Source organism: Neodiprion lecontei, chromosome 5 (assembly GCF_021901455.1).
Source record: "Neodiprion lecontei isolate iyNeoLeco1 chromosome 5, iyNeoLeco1.1, whole genome shotgun sequence".
In the NCBI taxonomy this organism is placed as follows: domain Eukaryota; kingdom Metazoa; phylum Arthropoda; class Insecta; order Hymenoptera; family Diprionidae; genus Neodiprion; species Neodiprion lecontei.
The window spans coordinates 28332335-28350625 of record NC_060264.1 but is presented as its reverse complement, the minus strand read 5'-3'; the positions used below and the strand labels follow the sequence as shown (position 1 = coordinate 28350625).

Sequence of the window (18291 nt, the reverse complement as noted above, 5' to 3'; positions counted from 1 at the left end):
TGTATAAATGCGATAAGGTGCGCAACTATATTGTAAGTGTTGATTTGTGTAAAGCGAGCGCCCGGTTAGAGCATTCAGGCTCTCACTTGCTGCGACGTATGTTGGGTTGCCTTTCCAAGGCGCGTTAAACGCATCGCAAGATTGACAGAATTAACGACAATAAAATAAACAAAAAAACTATTTGAAAATAGTGAACAGTGGTTGAAGACGAATTTAGAATACATTATTGAATTATGTCACTAACGAACAGTGTATTCCGACGGAAAATTTGAAAATGATTAACCTTATCGTCGCGGCGTCGCCTGGAACGGCGGTAATTTTTTTCGTTTCGTTAGTAATTATCTTCGACTGCCATAGTTTTAGCACAGATATAACATTCATAGGACATTCTATTTCAGTGTACGATAGTTACCGTGTATCATGTTTCTTATGTCCTATAACTCCGCAATCTGGTAAGTAAAATTTGCGTCCCGAATATATCATCGGTCGTTCGGTATTCCACAATACCGACGGGATGTTACACGTATTTCCAGATACATCAAGTTGTTACCGATAATGTCGAGTTCGTGCAATACCGACTTACAAATCGTCGTCATTGACAAATACCCAACCACTTGGCTCATATTGAATTTACTATGACACGGAAGTAAACTTGTCAAAGAGTGAACAATATTGAAATGTATACATTATTAAACGGTCTTTATAAGTACCTCATGCAAAAAGACGAATATTACGTACTGATACTGGGCTTAGACAATGCAGGGAAGACGGTAAGAGTATCATTACACATTGTTGTCTTAGGTTATGTTCTGTACGAAGAGACATTGTGAGTTTTCTAAACGCTAGTTTAACTATTTCACAGACTTACTTAGAGGCAGCTAAAACGAAGTTCACGAAAAACTACAAAGGCATGAATCCCAGCAAAATTACTACAACAGTCGGCCTTAATATTGGAAAAATTGATCACGCGGGCGTGCGGTTAAACTTCTGGGATCTCGGAGGACAGGAGGAACTTCAGTCTCTCTGGGATAAGGTTTTATGTCGAACCTGATTTCATCTTTCACTCACTTCAGTCGACCTAGAATATCTCACATTTTTTGTAAAAAAATCCCAAGTCATAATTCTTATTTCAAATTTTATAAACCAAGATTCGCTTGACAATCTGACGTTCATTATACAACAATGGCAATATTCTGTTTAACCTTAGAGGGCTGGCATTTTTCCCTTGAAATTGGATATTTTTTTAGAGGTATGATTTATGTATGTAAATAGTCAACGCGCATGGTGGAGTTTCCGAATTATCTGCTGACCCCTAAAAGAGCCAGGCTGGCCCTTTAAAGGTTACTAAGGCGAGCCTGAAGCCTGATCACAATCATTCATCTCATTATAAATAAAGTTAAATCATTTGCAATGAAAACGCTATTACATTTTGTAAAACATAACATATTTTGCAGTATTACGCAGAGTCGCACGCAGTCATTTACATTGTTGATTCTTCGGACAGAGACAGAATACCAGATTCCAAAGAGACTTTTGGTAAGACAGTACCATTGGCCTAAGTGCAGGATGTTCTATTGTTACATCAACCTGTCAATGTGCATTTTACTTTTCGAAATCCAACAATAGTCTTAAAATAAAGTTTTGCAGTGCGAGTTTAAAAGTATCTTGAGCTACCTAAAACACATGTATTACTTGAAGGGTGCCTCAAGATCCTCAGAAAGTAGTAAATTTGTCTAAAACGCTTCTAGTTTTACCATGGTCGAAATTATCGATTTCTTTAGAACAAAAAATATGCTTATTCAAAGTATGTTCGCATGGAACAGCCTGACAAATTTCAAAGATGAATAAGTGTGCTTATAACAGATTTATGTAGACAGGATGATATCTTCGGAGCATTTGATGGGAGTACCTCTGCTGGTTCTCGCTAATAAACAAGATATACCAGACTGTATGGGAGTCAGAGATGTGAAGCCGATTTTCAATCAGAATGCCCATCTCATTGGAAGGAGAGATTGCATGGTGATGCCGGTTTCCGCGCTAAATGGGTAAAAAGAATAATTTCGCAGGGGTTACTCAGGGATAAACTCATTGAATTTGATCGCTCAAAACGGCCTAATAATTGTTGTTATTTATAGCGACGGTGTAGACGAAGGAATTCACTGGCTGGTCGATTGCATCAAAAGAAATAACGACATCCGTCCGCCTCGTAATCAGGACGATAATTGTCTGTCGTAGCAAATACATTCCTGTCTTCAATAACGGTAAAACATAAGTTAAATTTTAAGAATAGATATTTTGTACATTTTCCAATGCGACAATTCGTTGTTAATATTATTATTAATATTTTTATTATTATTTATATAAATAAATTATTTTTATTTCAATATTAATCGTATTTCTGAACTATTACGGTAATAAAAGGAAATACATTCCACTGTATCGATAATCTTCGAGGAGAAATATCGATTGATCAATATTTGTAAGACAGGTGAAATAATAACGATAATATTAGCAGAACAATATCGAAGTCACTGATATTGTGTAAAATCTGTATCCGTAAATATCCTCAAATTAATCACGATTAATTATTCTTCGCGGCCAACCGGTAAATGTGTTTTTAATGCAATGAAAAAGCGTCAGAAAATAGATAGTAAAATTGAATCTGATGGTTGATTAGAATGGTAGCTCTTGCTCAGTGTCAGCTGATAGCGGAGTCACAGAGTGAGATAAGAGATAAAGGCAACACCTCACACCTTCTGGCGCTCTATAATGCTAGTGATAAATATCGTTCGCCATACTAGCTGCTAGCCACCATAGCACATGATATACCGCCAATGAATTAACGGTGCTTCGTTTAAATTGCAAAATCCTACTGTTTGGTGAGATTACGCATCATGTGGCCCTATTATGAGACCGAAGATTGGAGTGTTCTCCCGCCCGAGCTGAACAGAAGGTAATCTTAACTACATATAACAGCTTAACATTGTATGCGACCTCTAAAAGCTCCTTATTTCGCTATTCACTCCATTACCGATTTTCTATTCCTAAAATATCCGTAAATGAAGTAGAATAATGTAAATTCAAAACTGTCCGTTCTTATAGTTGATTCGATAGGTGATGGTCCATAATTTATTTTCGAAGGTTTAAGACGCGTTTCTTTTTTGGTTCTTTTTTTCATTCTTTTTTCACAATTGTTGGTAACGAAAAAACGAAGTGGGTATACAGTATAAGATTACATCAGCTGCAGATAGTATTTAGTGAAAAATGTACGGTGCATCATGCATAATGCAGTGATCGAATTAATATATTCTTGTGTAAAATATTATCGGCGCGGTGATAAGCGTCCACGTTGCAGATTTAAGTTGCTGCCGGTCGCAAATTCACAGTGTTGATAAGCCTGTGGTGTGAAGCTGTTATTTGCGAGTATAATTACGATCGGCAAATACGCATTTTTTATGTACATATATATATATGTATGTACAATATATGTCGTTCGTATAAATTACATTGTATGCACACATACGGAGATGTGCTTGTGTAATATGTATCTCGTTATAACTCGGGTAGGGAAAATTTCAAACGAGTTATAGTATTGTAACGTGACGCGAACCCGCAATCAGGTAAGCCGATATGGGGAGAAGGGAAAAAAATTCAGGGAGGAGAAAAAAAGAAGCAATGATAAAATACACGCGTCGAGATAAATGGGAGAGAAGTATGAATGCAAAGGTGTGACGCGTCTGCATGAATCACAGATGCTCGATACATCCAATCGTTGGTGATACGGTACAAGATAACGAAAAATATCGCGTATTGATGAAGCTGATTGACGAAATGAAATATGCAAAACATGCATTGCGATGCAATGTACCAACTTACAGTCTAGTTTTTACTTGTACGAACATATTGATGGTCGGTTCGAAGCGTGATCGGTTTTTAATAGTTTCTACGATCGTTTCGTTAGAGATACCATTGTGCACAATTAGTACATGCAATTACCCGGGGAGCAAAATTTATTAACAAAACTACAGGAATTCATTAAGTGATCTTTTCAGTTTTTTCATATCCTTCAAACGACAACCGCATATAGGTATGAAATACCAGAGCAAGTCAACTACGTTGTGCAATGACACCTTTATTACCCTCCAGCGATGTATCAAGGGTCGAATGATAGGGTATATTTATTAAAAAAATGCAGTATCAAGTGAAGCGTGTCGCTTTAATAACGGTGCGAACGTATAACCTGTAAAGCATGTGCCCAATTTTGTTAAATAAGCGATGTACCGCCGACCGCCAACGTCAATTGAGGCCGTCCCGCCATCTTAGTTTTGGTGTATGCAGTGTTGCCAGATGACTGTTGCAGAAACCTCCTAGGGTAACTTTGAAATTCTCCTAGAATCTCCTAACCCACAAAGAAAATCTTCCCAAATTTCCTCCTAAAATTTTTAAAGGACAGAATGACCTTGAATCAAGTTTGCACGATATCATGCATATAATTGACACGTAGAAATAATATTCACCTTTCACAATAAGCTGTTCCTATAATATCTGAAATTCAGCTTAGACCCTACCAGCAATTCTGGAATTTGCTTTACCGATAGAATCTCATCCCCCACGCAAGTGGTCGCCTTTCGCTCACCGTACTTGTCGCATAGAAAAATAACAAATAAAGTCAGTAAAAATTGTAACAGTCGACGAGCGAAGCATAAATCTGAAAATTCTTGAAATTCGTCCTGAAAAAACTCCTAGATATTTTTTCTCCGGAAGCTTCCAATTCCTCATAAATTTAGTAGGAATTCTGCTAATCTGGCAACACTGCACGTATGGCTGACGGCGGAGATTAGTTCGTTGGTTTAGTGTAGATTGGTGAATTGCAGACAAGCGAGTGTTTTGTCGTACGTTCGGGGTGGGTCGGCGGCGTAATTTAACATATGCGCGATTAATAATGATCGCCTTGATGCGCCGATAATCGATTCGTGATAAATACCCCTGTTCCACTATTGTTTGCCATTTTTTTCTTTTCGTCAAATTTTCTCTTTCCTTTATCGTCCCTTTCTTTCCTCCTCTAATGATTTAAAACAACACACCACCCTTCGCCCACAACAATACGATTCTGGTCTCGAACTCTGTGGTAGGCGGTAGGTATCAACGTTAGAAAACCTCGATTGAATACATTATCCAGTGATCAAAGTTGACTAGTGAGCTGGAAAGTGGAACAGAGTTTCGGCAGGGCAGGTGCGGCATTGTTCGACGAGTGGTTCACTAAACTCGCGTTTGTACCTACTCGCAGTTCCAATTCCAAGTTATACACGGCTCGAGAATCGAGAGGAGTTGCCGATCAGTGCCTTTCCGTCCTCCCGTGTTTCTCTTTGAGTGGTGTGTCTTTCATTCGGATCCGTGCATCGGTTTGTTCCTGTCTTTTTTCTCACCTAAAAATCTCATTCGTCAGGTGAAGTTAGGTGACACGGTGGCGATTGACACGTTTCCGTCGTTTGACACCACCGTGTGCATCTGGACAAAAACTCTTCTCACCTGCCTGCTTATAACTGCCGTATGTATGTATTTTACATGCTCAACCTCGCTTTTCAACGATCTTGTACACCTGCAACCTTCGGTTTCGCCCGATTCTTTTTCCACCGTAGTTTATTCGATGTGATTTACCAATTCTACGCACACATTTGACAGCTTACCAAAAGCTAACCTTCGCATCTAACGCCCACTACTCTTTACATACCACACTCGCATTATTCAGCATCGATTAGCGTCAAAGTTAGTCAATTCTTTTCTTCTATTATCTTTCACTCTTCTCGGCGGTATCTTTTTTTTTTATTTTTTCATTTTTTTTTCCTACAATACAAGATTAGTTTCATACAGTTTGAGTTTGTTTTTAGCCACTCTTATTTTCCGACATTTTACACCTGCAAATCATAAAACATAGTAAACTCGAGTAACTCATCAGCATCTTACATTAAACATAATTTTCAAGCCTTTCAAAACATTGCCAATTTCTTGCGTAGAATGAAAAATCTAAAACTGACAAGTATTTACTGTAAACAAATAATATTATGTTGACAGAAATGGCAGTGTAAATCGTGTGATATATTTGTCGGGAAATTAATCTTGGAAGATGCGAATGTTTCTGTTATGTAATACAGACACGTACGCATATAAACTCACACAAATGTATGTCGACTCTGTTTATTGTTATAGAGACATGTGAATAGGTACATACAAAGCTTGCGTTTAACGTATAATTAGGATTGTAACCCCCATGCCCTGTCCCTGAGTTTGATATCAAAAGGAATAACGCCGATGTAACCATAAAAAAAACAAATACGATATGTCTAACAGGAGCATAGCGGCGATACAAAGGAGTAAAGAGTGTGTGTGTCGAGTGGTTAACAGCCTGCTGCAGTAATCCAGTTTGTTGCTATAGCTGCCAGCCGAAAACAAAAAAAAAAACACAAAATTTCTAAACGGTGTTGAGAAATCATGAATGCCTCAGAACATGGGTAATTTTATTTATTTTTTTGTTCATTTCAGTATTTCGTTCCGTACAAATGTTTGTTTGATTCGAATTTTATTGTATTCAGCCCTTGCGTACAGTCCTTCCTTTAATCTCTGTTGAAAAATTTTTAACATAGTCTGTAATAAGACTACTACTATTTTCTTATTGAAATAACGTATATTTACTGTCTAAAAGTTTTTTCAATGGTATAAAATAAGTAGAGCAAATTATATGCCAATTTATTTTTACAATAGTCAACATTTTTCTATCTTTAATTGATTTTATTTATTTCAAAAGTTTTGGAAAGAGTAGATTTCTTTTCAAATTTGTTGGTTGATTTGAAAATGATTCTTTTAATTTTCTTCTTGTGTTTTTTTTGTTGTTCTTAATCCTATTGTATTCAATTCGGACACTTTTCTGCACTCGATTGCAAAAAGAGAGTTCTACGGATAATTACTGAAATAAATTTTTCGGAAGAAGCTGTGACTTTATTTTATTGATCTTGTTTATAATTGCAAAAATTTGTTACAGTCGACATATTTTTTGAATTTCAAGAACAATTGAACCATTCTTCTATAAGAGAATCTAAAAATAGAGAGCAGTGGGGATTAAATAGGACAACCTGAATACGTTATCATATTATTATAACAGATGAAATACTGTGTTATAGATAAAATCTCGACTCGTTGACATTGATTTTAAACTTAGATAATTTATCTAACAATCGATTATTTCTTATCACTACTTGGAGGTTTTCATTTTGCATCGGATTGTTATCTTCCTTTTCCAATTCCTCAAATTAAAAAAAAACTGTGTCAAGTTCTAATGCGATCAAAAAACGATTGGGTACTAAAGGTGTCAATGCATGTAGATAGATATTACTAAGTTGAACTAAAAGACATTTATGGTGTGCTTTCTAAACCAGCATGGTGTGACTTTTTCAGGTTTAACCCAGCCTTCAATATGGCCTCCATAAAGCAGGCTATCAACGAGGCTGTTGAGCGAGGTGGGTATCCCGGATTGTGCGATTGATCATCCTTCCCTAGCTTTTTACACACGTCCCCAGGTTGCAATTAGAATAGAGAAAAAAGCAAAAGAACCTAAAGATGAGCTTCGGCGTCACACTCGCTAACTAGATTTATAATTCCCATCAATTTCTTTTACATCTGCGTAATGTATGATCTATTTTCTCTTCCTCGATGTCATCAGCTTCTGTACTATGCGCTTATATTTATAGTGACTGTGAAATTGGAATTCAGAGTGTGGTATTTGATTTTTTATATCCTGCTTATTCTGAGCTTACAGAGAACTTCTTTCAAGCTTTTTCAGTCCGTTCAATCTTTGCTTCGGTTTGTAGCTCTTTTACAAATTTTAAAGTGCCAGAGGATTTCTTTTGGTAAATCGAATGCAGAGCTTTGTCAAGGCTTGTACCAGATATTTTCAATGAAATATGCAGGTATTTTCTTTTCGAAAAATGATTCATCCTTTAAATCTTCAATTACTGCCACACGCCTGATTCATTCAGGCTTTTGTAGCTCTGGAACTTGGCAAAGCTCTGAATAAAGTCAACGATCGTTTCAGAAGTTTATGACACTTATTCGCACAGTCCTATAGTCGCCACTATTTTAAAATTGAATATATCGCACAGATTTTATGTGTCCAATCACGTCCCTGTAATGCAGCGATTAGTTCGTCCAGTGCAGTGCTTAGCTTTTTACACTAACGCACCGCCGCCCAGCTAACACAGTGCACTGATAACATAATGTTAATTTAAAAGTTTCGACAGTGAGAATGCCAGCTCCTACACGCCTCCGCGATTTGATCAGACAAATACGAGCGGCAAGAACTGCCGCTGAAGAACGTACAGTCGTCAACAAAGAATGCGCATACATTCGATCGACGTTCAGGGAGGAGGACAGCGTCTGGAGGTGTCGCAACATTGCTAAACTGCTTTACATTCACATGTTGGGGTCTGTAAAAATTTATTCTTCGTTATAAGAAAATCGGAATAACTTCTGAAGCTGAAAATTTGCTTCAATCAAATTCACAGATATCCGGCGCATTTTGGACAGCTCGAATGTTTGAAGCTGATAGCGTCGCCGAGGTTTACAGACAAAAGAATCGGCTATCTTGGGGCTATGCTGCTGCTCGACGAGCGACAAGATGTTCACCTTTTGATTACCAACTGTCTGAAAAAGCAAGTATAAGAAGTGATCATTACGGCAGAAAATATATTTTACCAGATTTTGATTGTGCGTTGAGAGGATGAAATATCATTCTCTCAACTCTTGAATGAGTTTTTATTTATAACATTCGTCTTTTTCTTTCTCTCATTATTGAGGAAGCTGCATTTCATTCTATAAACATCATAGAACTTGTTGCTTCAATAGCAAACTTGAAATGAAAACCAGAATCTAACAAACACCTGTCGCACCTGAGCAATACAACATTTTTCACTCTCTTAGCATTACGAGATGCGAACGATGAAAATAATATCTCGACGTTCTTACAGCGATTTGAACAGTTCTACACAGTTCGTAATTGGGCTTGCCCTGTGCACTCTAGGTGCAATCGCATCACCAGAGATGGCAAGAGATCTGGCAGCTGAAGTCGAGAGGCTTATGAAATCGCCCAATGCATATATTAGAAAAAAAGCAGCCCTGTGCGCGTTCAGAATAATCAGACGTGTCCCCGAATTGATGGAAATGTTTTTACCAGCCACTCGCAGTCTACTTACGGAAAAGAATCACGGTGTTTTAATCACTGGAGTTACTCTGATTACGGAAATGTGTGAAAACAGCATTGACACTTTGAATCATTTCAAAAAGGTGAGGAAAATGTGATTTTTACTGATCGAATAGTAGAATTCTCGGCGTGAAAAAGACTACCCTACAAAGTATTTTTGCGTTGACAATACACGATTTCTGTCCGAGGTCATTATTCTGTAATTCCTGATTTCTAATGTTATCTGAACCAATCAAGCATGCATTGAATGTTGTGTTACCTATCATTATCGTCAGCTGTGAGTATAGTAATGAATAACTGACTAGTTTCACTACTTCAATGATCCTTAAATTAAGTTTTGTCCTATTTAGGAATGCGGCCATCGAGAGGTAAATTATTTTGAAATATACTGTGTTAGTGCATGTTAGGCATGGCACAGTTTCTCTCTTGGTTTATCCTCGTACATAGTTTGAATTTTATGTTATCTTGCTATGATCCTGAACCGAAGTTCTTACTTTACTGTAAGAATTATTTTCATACTTTAAATACAAATAGTGTATACTAACGATCAACAGTTAACTGTCGTGAGCCAGTTGCTTTCCATTTTGATCCGCAACCGAGAATTCAAAGTGATCTAATCAAAGCAGACTCTTTATAACTTCCTGGTATTCGGCGGTTGTACACTGCGAAAACTTCCGGTTATATGTTTTTATATGCATTGCAAAACGCTGCTATAAGTAATCAAATAGTAAAACATTACTAGGTAATATTGAACAGCAAATGAACTTGATTGAACGGTTGATTGATCGTCTCATTTAATCAATTATAGCAAAATTTTGTTATAAATTTAAATATGATCTGTTAAAGCAAAGATCATCTGCTTCAATTACCTTTCATTTCTATTGCTGTTTACTTTTTAGGTATGTAAAATATATGTCAATATGTGTCGCAAATAATGTTAAAAAATAGTGTTTTACATTATATATTACTGTTTTAATACACATTTATGTATACAAATTGTGAGGAAAAAAAATCTGTTTATTTCAGATTGTTCCCAACCTCGTACGGATTTTAAAGAATTTAATACTTGCTGGATATTCTCCAGAGCACGACGTATCTGGAGTATCAGATCCTTTCCTTCAAGTGAAAATTCTGCGACTTTTACGAATTTTGGGAAGAAACGATGTCGATGCATCGGAAGCTATGAATGATATCCTGGCGCAAGTGGCAACAAACACGGAAACCAGTAAGAACGTTGGAAATACGATATTGTACGAAACGGTTCTGTCTATTATGGATATAAAGTCAGAGAGCGGCTTGAGAGTTCTGGCCGTCAATATTCTCGGTAGATTTTTATTGAATAACGATAAAAATATTCGTTACGTCGCGTTAAACACCCTTTTGAAGACTGTGTATGTTGATACGAGTGCTGTGCAGAGACACCGTTCCACAATTTTGGTATGTCGATTTTCGTTCCTTTATCCTAAATATCCATACGAGACATGCTTTTATTTCACAACATAAAATAAATTTGCAGGAGTGCCTAAAGGATCCTGATGTTTCGATAAGGCGGCGTGCAATGGAGCTTAGCTTCGCTCTAGTGAACTCAAACAACATAAGAACTATGATGAAAGAATTATTGCTCTTTCTAGAACGAGCCGATCCTGAATTCAAAGCTCAATGTAGTAGCAACATCGTCATGTCGGCGGAAAGATTTGCTCCTAACAAACGTTGGCACCTTGAAACGCTCTTCAAAGTTTTAGTCGCAGTGAGTGAATAGTGTTCCAAAGTAATGAGTGGACGTGAAGTTACTATGAGATTTGAAAGATTTTTAACTCATCAGAACTGTTTTTTAATAAATTATCGATGCTCTATTATAGAACTCGTTTGTTCTCAGGCCGGCAATTACGTGAGAGATGACGTCGTCGCTTGTACAATTCAGTTGATATCGGAGGCACAGGCACAGCAAGGATATGCGGTTTGTGCACTTTGGCGCGCTTTGGAAAGGGATACTGCCGATAAGCAGCCATTGGCTCAAGTGGCGACTTGGTGCATCGGGGAGTACGGTGATTTGTTACTTTATGGTCCGCCAAGTGAAGACGTCGAAGCACCTGTAAATGTGAGTTAAATTTAGAGGGAATTAAGATCAGGTTAATGGTCATACTTATTGATTTGACCCAGAAGGCGTGGAATTCATGGCTAACATTTATACCTGTCTACGTGTTTGCCAGCTAACTGAAGATGAAGTCATTGATGTCTATCAAAGGTTACTGTGGAGTCCACAAAATACCGTAGTTACGAAACAGTACACTTTACTGTCACTCACGAAACTCAGCACTCGTTTCCAACAAGGCAACGAGTAAGTATAGTTGCTTATTCTTTTGTATTCAGCCACTTTGAAAGTGCTCAAGGCAAGAGTAAATTTAATCTCAGACACACGATTTTTAATCATTAGAACAGAGTAATCTCGCGAGTTATTACAGCTGATGTGGCGAACTATGGTTGTTTCTTTTCTTTTCTTATTTTTATTTTTTTTCTCTTAAAAATCTAATTTTATCGTTATGTATGTCCCAGTTATGGTTTTTATTTTACTACCAAAGTAACACGATGCAGTATGCCACTTTCATTTTACAGAAAAATTCGACAAATTATTGATACGTTTGGGAGCAATTTACACATTGAGCTTCAGCAACGCGGAGTTGAATTCTCGCAGTTATTTAGAAAATATGAACACTTGAGGACCGCATTACTGGAAAGAATGCCTCCTATGGAGACTGCCAAACCACAGGCAAATGGAATCATCGGATTAGTTAACGGAGAGTCTGAAATCGAGGAAGATAAAACTATGATTTTGGAACAGCTACCTGTTGCTGCTCCATCAGACTCGGTAAGTTGAATTATTCCTACTGTAGACATCAATGAACCTTATTCAGGATGAAGATTGTAATTATGTATTCATTTTGCATTTCTTTTACAGAGCGCTCTGCTGGATTTGCTTGGAAGTTCGGACTTTGATACTGAAATCCCAGCTGTGGTGGATAACAATATTCCAGTTACTGCGGCGCCAGTCATTAATAACAATGACCTTCTCGATCTACTTGGAGGGTTAGATCTGAGCACACCTATTTCAGCTCCGCCTTCTTTTCCACAGGTCCAATCGACTCCACAAATCTTTAGCCCAACCAATACGTCCAATTTCCTTGTCGATGGCCTTCTCAACTCGTCCCCGGTTCAAAATGGTTCGTAACTTGAAGCATGAGTATATTTCTTTAAATTAAGACTTTTTATTATCGATGGAAAATAAGTAATTTTTTTCTTTACAGAAATACCAAGTCTGGTTGCCTTTGATAAATTAGGCCTTAAAATCGTACTCAAATTAGAGCGACCATCAGAGACTCCAGACTTGTTGGTGATCAACATGTTGGCTCAAAATGTTGGTTCTATGGAACTGACCGAATTCTTATTCCAAGCCGCAGTTCCCAAGGTATAAATTCATTGTAAACCTTATTTAGATTCTGAAAGAAATGGTAAATCAATTCCCTAAAACTTTTTTAGACATTCCAATTACAAATGCTGTCACCTTCAGGCACCGTCATACCTCCATCGGGTCAAGTAACTCAAGTTATGAAAGTAACAAACATCAACAAAGTAAGTCTGCAGTATCGTTCAGAGAAATTTATTGCTTCAAACGAGTCTCATAAAAAGTAGTCTATTTTTCCAAGACGCATTGCTGTTCCAATCAGAATAATTCACGAACATGATAATCTAGTAATTATTTAACTGTTGAGTAAATGAAAATCACATCTGAAATACATTTCCGTGTATTTTAATGCGTGACAGAAGAAACTGTACTTTTTAGTGACTCGTGTGGTAATTCTAATCGATACTAGGACTATCTGATAAACGTTTTTTCCTTCAACTATGTCAAACTACAGGCAGCGCTTAGGATGCGATTGCGTATTTCGTATACGGGAGATTCGGGGCCCGTATTGGAACAAACGGAGGTGAACAACTTTCCGCCGCTGGCATGGCAGTGACAAGACACTATAGAAAAACCAATTGTACATATGTCTGCCTAATCATACAAGTCTGATCAGACTGAAGAACCCCTCCCCACACCGTCTCACCTCCACGATCACCTAACAATCAAATTGAACTGGACGAGTGTAACAAAAGGCTCATGGTATATAGATATACATATAAGAAATTTATATTCTCAAATTATACCTGATCGTTGGTTATAAAACAATGAAAGGAAAAAAAGCAACAAAAAACAAATGATAATAATAAGAAAAATCTGTGAAATGTGATACGAGTGAATCTGACAACAAAGCCTGCGGAGAAAGAAGATTCAAAATAATATTTGTAAAAAAAATTTCAAGAATTTTTACAGGATTGGTCGCTCTAACTCTCCACGTGTACGCAAGAAGAACCGTTGTGTATGTACTATAAAAATCAATATAAGATACCACTATATTAATAATAACGTGTAAAATTATTATTATTATTATCATTAGTATTATTACTGTGATACCGGATTTATTCCCTTATGAATTTTTTGAAAGCAATACAAAACATGGATTATGTTACGCTATGCAAGCATGTATTTATAAGATGAAACATCAAAAATCAAAATAACGCAGTAAATTCATTACAATAAAATTTTTGAATATTTATCTCATGACTTGCATTAGCTATTTATTATTGATGATACAAAACAAAATTGCAAAAAGAAAACGTAAAAATTGAATTTTTATATTTGGACATCGATTACTTTCATATACGATTTGACCATTGAAATTAAGTGTATTGTCGCCATGATTAATGATAACACGTACAGGTGCACACAGTTAAATCACTGCAAATTATAGTAGTTTAACTATAAACTTCGGTGACGATTAAACTCGCAGAGGAATCGTCGATACAATTCGCTTTAAGTTGCCACATCAAGTAAGGGAATCAAAATGGTGAAACATTTAGAGAAGAAGAGAAAAAAATATTATTATCTGCGAAGACGAGTCGATTGGAAAGTGCGGGTGAAGGGTGCTTGTTTTTATAATATCTTTTACTACTCTCACAACCATCCACAATATATTGCCCCGCTCTGTTGATTTGATACTTGACTCGGTTTTCCCTTCTTCGTTTTGATTGAAAATGAACTCAATTACTTTGTACATATTAGATAGAAATTGTCATGCCAAACGTGACTATATTATATACAATAAATAATTGGGGCTCATGAACATTGTTTTTTTTTTTTTGTTTATTTTTAATTTTTGGCAGGGGGCCAGGGGGGAGGGATATTTGTAGTACTACGTGTATGATAATTTTGTTAATTATCGTAAATAACATTGCTACAATCGTTTTATGTACAATTATAACTATCTATCAAGTTATGTTGGATAAAATGATTTAATGCGATTCACCCAACTAATAGGAATGAGTTGCTAGAATCCTTGTTAGACGTAGAATCCTTGATTAATTATTATCATTGGAGGGCTGAGGACTGAATATTAAAACATTTGCTACTCATGTCATAATTTTACATCCCAAATTATACGTATGTACGTAACAAATGCGGGAACTATTAAGGTCTTGAAGACCGAGGATTCCCTTTATAAATTACAGCATTGTATTGTACCGAATCCCCCTGACAATCCCAAGTTTTTCCTCTCTCTGGATTCTGCTACATTTAAATTCTATCGTACCTCGTCTCCACTATTACTGTATTTGGACTATAATTTTTAATATTTGTTATTATATATTCATTTAGCTGCACCAATGAATCGCTAATTCACGCGTTTAATATAATGTATGAATACGTATAATATTTATTTTATCGCTGTTGTATGCTTACATCGTTGCGTTAGGCACTTTTGCAAATTCAAAAAAAAAAGATTTTGCTTCAATATTTGCTTAAGTGTTGTTTATCGAAAGGCAGAGAGAGGTAATTATGATGTCAGTTGAGCTGTAGTTGAAAGAAATCATATATGTGCCTGGAAATTGGCAATTAAATATTAATGGCAAGGTTGTACTTAAAGTATTGTAAAGATAAATTTACAAAAAAAAAACATATTAATCTTGTAACTTTAAGTTACTGCTTGGTTACAAAGGATTGTGGACATGCACTATTGCACCGATTTTATCGGTAGTTAGGATTTTTCGTATATTAGGTCCGTCCCTTGTGAATTGTGTTCGTAACGGGTGATTGCAGTTAATCTGCAGGATACGTGTAACTGAGTGTATGCATGATTATGTTGACAAAGAAGTTTCAGCCCTCCAATAGGGATGAACCCTGCCTACTTGTTCTCATAATTATTTGAGTTTTATATAAATATATACGCATTTATAAATATATGTATATACATACCTATGTGTAAATGTGTGTATATTTATCGGTTACAATGATAATGGATAATGATAAAGATGCTGTATATACTTTTTAGTGAGTCAAGGTGTGAAAATAAAACGTATTTTTATTCCACAATAATTGAATACTGTTACTTTGTATTACATAAAACTTTGACTTGTTACTGTAATTACTGTTTAAAAGCACTGCGCTGAAAGACAAAATGAATTTATTGGGAAGTTTGTGCCTGTGTGTGAATTCATGAATATACTACTGCAACTCAGCAGCTTCAACTGTACAAGTCATAATTCATTGGAATATATGTGGAGTAGGATACTACAAAGTCATAACAGATTCTTATAAAAATTTTGACATCTAGTAAACTTTGCATTTTTAAATAAAATAATGTATAGGGACAGAAGTAGTTACGATTTGGTAACCAGTTACATTATCACCTCTGATTTGTAATATTCTCATTATGATTGGAATGATTTTCGTATTGAACATAGTAAATTTGTTGCAAATCACAATATTATTATTTATTTATCTTTTTAATAATAGGTATACAATAGAAAAACTGCACTGTAAGAGAAAATAAGCTTAAGAGTCTTTTTTGCCGGTTCCAAATTGATTGAAAAGTCTATCTTTGATAACTTGAGCCATAAGACCATGTATAACTTCAATTGTAGTTTTACAGCTATCTCTTGTCGTTTTGACGAGTTTGTCCTCGCTCCGACGGTCGTAAGGATCATTAGATCCGGCGAGCATGTTTCCTCGACCAAGTGCTGCTTCAGACTGTTCCAGTTTGTCGGAAAGATCAAATATCTGTCCAGTCGTGTAGTCGGCATTCGTCAACAAACTGGACGAGCTCAACGTGTTAACCCAGTACTTATTCCAGAGAGAATCAAGCAGTCGACGATCAAGGGAGGATTTGAAATACGTTACTTCCAAGGAATAGTACTGCTTGCAGTGTACTCCAAAGTCTTCGATTTTATTCAACGGTATTGTTTGGTACTCTGATGGCTCGTCGTTGGGTGGTTTATAACCCTGTGGGAATTAAACGGCACGAAAATAATTAAATCAAAAAAATTCAGGTATAATTTCCTAGTAATTGTGTTCAAATCATTTATTATATTAACCTTGGGATATGTTCTGAAAGCTCCAAGGCATACTTTTCCAGCTGAAATAGTTCTAACAGGGTCAATTACAATCGCTACGAATGGTTCTTGAAAATTTTGATTCAACATCTGAGTGGAGACGTCAATTCCTGATAACCAGCATCCGTAACCCGGGTGACTGTGATACCAACCGATGGCATTTTCGTGACGGGCAACCTGAAAAAATGTCGTCAGTCCCATTTTTTTGTCTACTCTGTAATACAGTTGTAGAATGTATCAGTATTGATTCAGCCAATGGAGGTGAAAGTCTTGGCACATTTTACAACCCAAAAATATTGATTCACCATTACCTGTTTAGCAGCCTCGATGTAAGCGGTCATATATTCGTATGCTTGGGCCTGGGCATTGACTCGAGTTTCAGTACCCTCAACGGGAAGAGCGAACGAATCCATGACGAGCATAGTATTCGCCGTTACTTTTCCCAAGAGTAATCCCATGACCTCAAGAGTTCCGCCGGATCGGGCATGCATAACCATCTTCAGCAAAGCTAGCGCCGATATTTTGATGTCTTTGAAGAAGTGAGGACTGAAAAGATCAAATTTTAGTCAATAATAGATCAGTTACTTGATAGTTATTACTAAATTAGAGACGGATATGGTAAAAACACGAAAAAAAAATTGCAGACGTGTTCAGTATAGATTGATGAGTGGATTTTCTCTCGGATATTGAAATAACTGAGCAGGCATAGTTCATACTCTTTTTCCCATGGTTTCGCAGCGAGTATATCAAGCTGCTCCTGACGATCGTATCGATAGATTTCATCTGCTGTGCTTATGGTCTCAACGTTATTTGTCATTTCCCATGTTTTCTGTGCCGTGGACGACTGATCGCTCGACGTGCTTGCCATTATTAACGATCTTCTTTATCCTGGAAACAGAAATTGACATTTGATGAACATAAACGGATTTTTCTATCTGCCTAATACCGCTGGATAAATGGATGGATGGATGGATGGATGGATGGATGGATGACTATAAATTGATCGCTTTTATTATTTGTGGAGAACTTAACGGAAAATAATTCGCAAAAACGTGAAATGTGAATATCGAACAGAAATACGGTGCGGCAGTTGAGTTTATGTAAAGTAAACTTATTATAAAAATTCGTATCAAATATCGACAGAGTAGTTAGCCAAACTGTAGAAAACTATGGATCAGAACAGTTGACTAAAATCCATACCCGTATATACTTCTTGAAAATAATCTTTTCGAAAAGAAACTCTTCGACGGTCGTAAACAAACCTAACTTAAATATCTTCTCGAATTCGCATATCCACTAGTTTTGCAGTAGGGGTCACTGTTGTCGATGCTTAGTTCAAAAAAAATCCGTCACGAATTGCTCGCTCTGAGGGCGCTGTAAATCAAATTGAAAAACAAATGAGACTCATCATGAAATTAGTCATCTCATTGTGTATTTTCTGTGCAGAGATTACTGATCAGTGTTGTACTTATATTGCGTACTCTAAATTTTATTACTCCCTTTTACAATTCATTTCTTTAACGGAATCATGAATGAAATTTTATCATTGCGCGATT

The 18291-nt window shown here is 36.5% G+C and overlaps 3 protein-coding genes across 15 annotated transcripts; 2 read left to right on the top strand and 1 right to left on the bottom strand.

Moving 5' to 3' along the window:
• The first annotated feature begins 577 nt into the window (after window positions 1-577).
• Window positions 578-2384, top strand: LOC107219160 (ADP-ribosylation factor-related protein 1). Its single transcript, XM_015657260.2, has 5 exons — window positions 578-770; window positions 863-1033; window positions 1455-1536; window positions 1874-2045; window positions 2136-2384. The coding sequence occupies exons 1-5, from the start codon at window positions 678-680 to the stop codon at window positions 2233-2235; spliced, it is 618 nt and encodes a 205-aa protein (XP_015512746.1). The 5' UTR covers window positions 578-677; the 3' UTR covers window positions 2236-2384.
• Window positions 2385-2824: 440 nt separating this feature from the next.
• On the top strand, window positions 2825-13712 carry LOC107219181 (AP-1 complex subunit gamma-1). 12 transcript variants are annotated; one of them, XM_046741193.1, is made up of 15 exons: window positions 2825-2953; window positions 7450-7511; window positions 8292-8475; window positions 8556-8702; window positions 9018-9333; window positions 9601-9618; window positions 10277-10687; window positions 10767-10997; window positions 11127-11348; window positions 11461-11588; window positions 11864-12116; window positions 12207-12468; window positions 12553-12713; window positions 12785-12877; window positions 13165-13712. In XM_046741193.1, the coding sequence occupies exons 1-15, from the start codon at window positions 2895-2897 to the stop codon at window positions 13264-13266; spliced, it is 2649 nt and encodes an 882-aa protein (XP_046597149.1). In that variant the 5' UTR covers window positions 2825-2894; the 3' UTR covers window positions 13267-13712. The 12 variants fall into 12 exon arrangements, with proteins under 12 accessions (XP_046597149.1, XP_046597147.1, XP_015512796.1 ...); XM_046741191.1 differs by having other exon boundaries at window positions 11843-12116; XM_046741199.1 differs by lacking the exon at window positions 2825-2953 and adding an exon at window positions 4722-5548 and having other exon boundaries at window positions 11843-12116.
• A 1690-nt stretch (window positions 13713-15402) lies between these two features.
• LOC107219149 (COP9 signalosome complex subunit 5) lies at window positions 15403-18070 on the bottom strand. Of its 2 annotated transcripts, none has more exons than XM_015657248.2 (5): window positions 17936-18070; window positions 17452-17623; window positions 17047-17281; window positions 16718-16912; window positions 15403-16625 (listed from the first exon to the last, which is right to left on the bottom strand). In XM_015657248.2, exons 2-5 carry the CDS (start codon window positions 17601-17603, stop codon window positions 16179-16181), a joined length of 1029 nt encoding a protein of 342 aa, XP_015512734.1. In that variant the 5' UTR covers window positions 17604-17623; window positions 17936-18070; the 3' UTR covers window positions 15403-16178. The 2 variants fall into 2 exon arrangements, with proteins under 2 accessions (XP_015512734.1, XP_046597160.1); XM_046741204.1 differs by having other exon boundaries at window positions 17998-18035.
• Window positions 18071-18291: the final 221 nt, after the last annotated feature.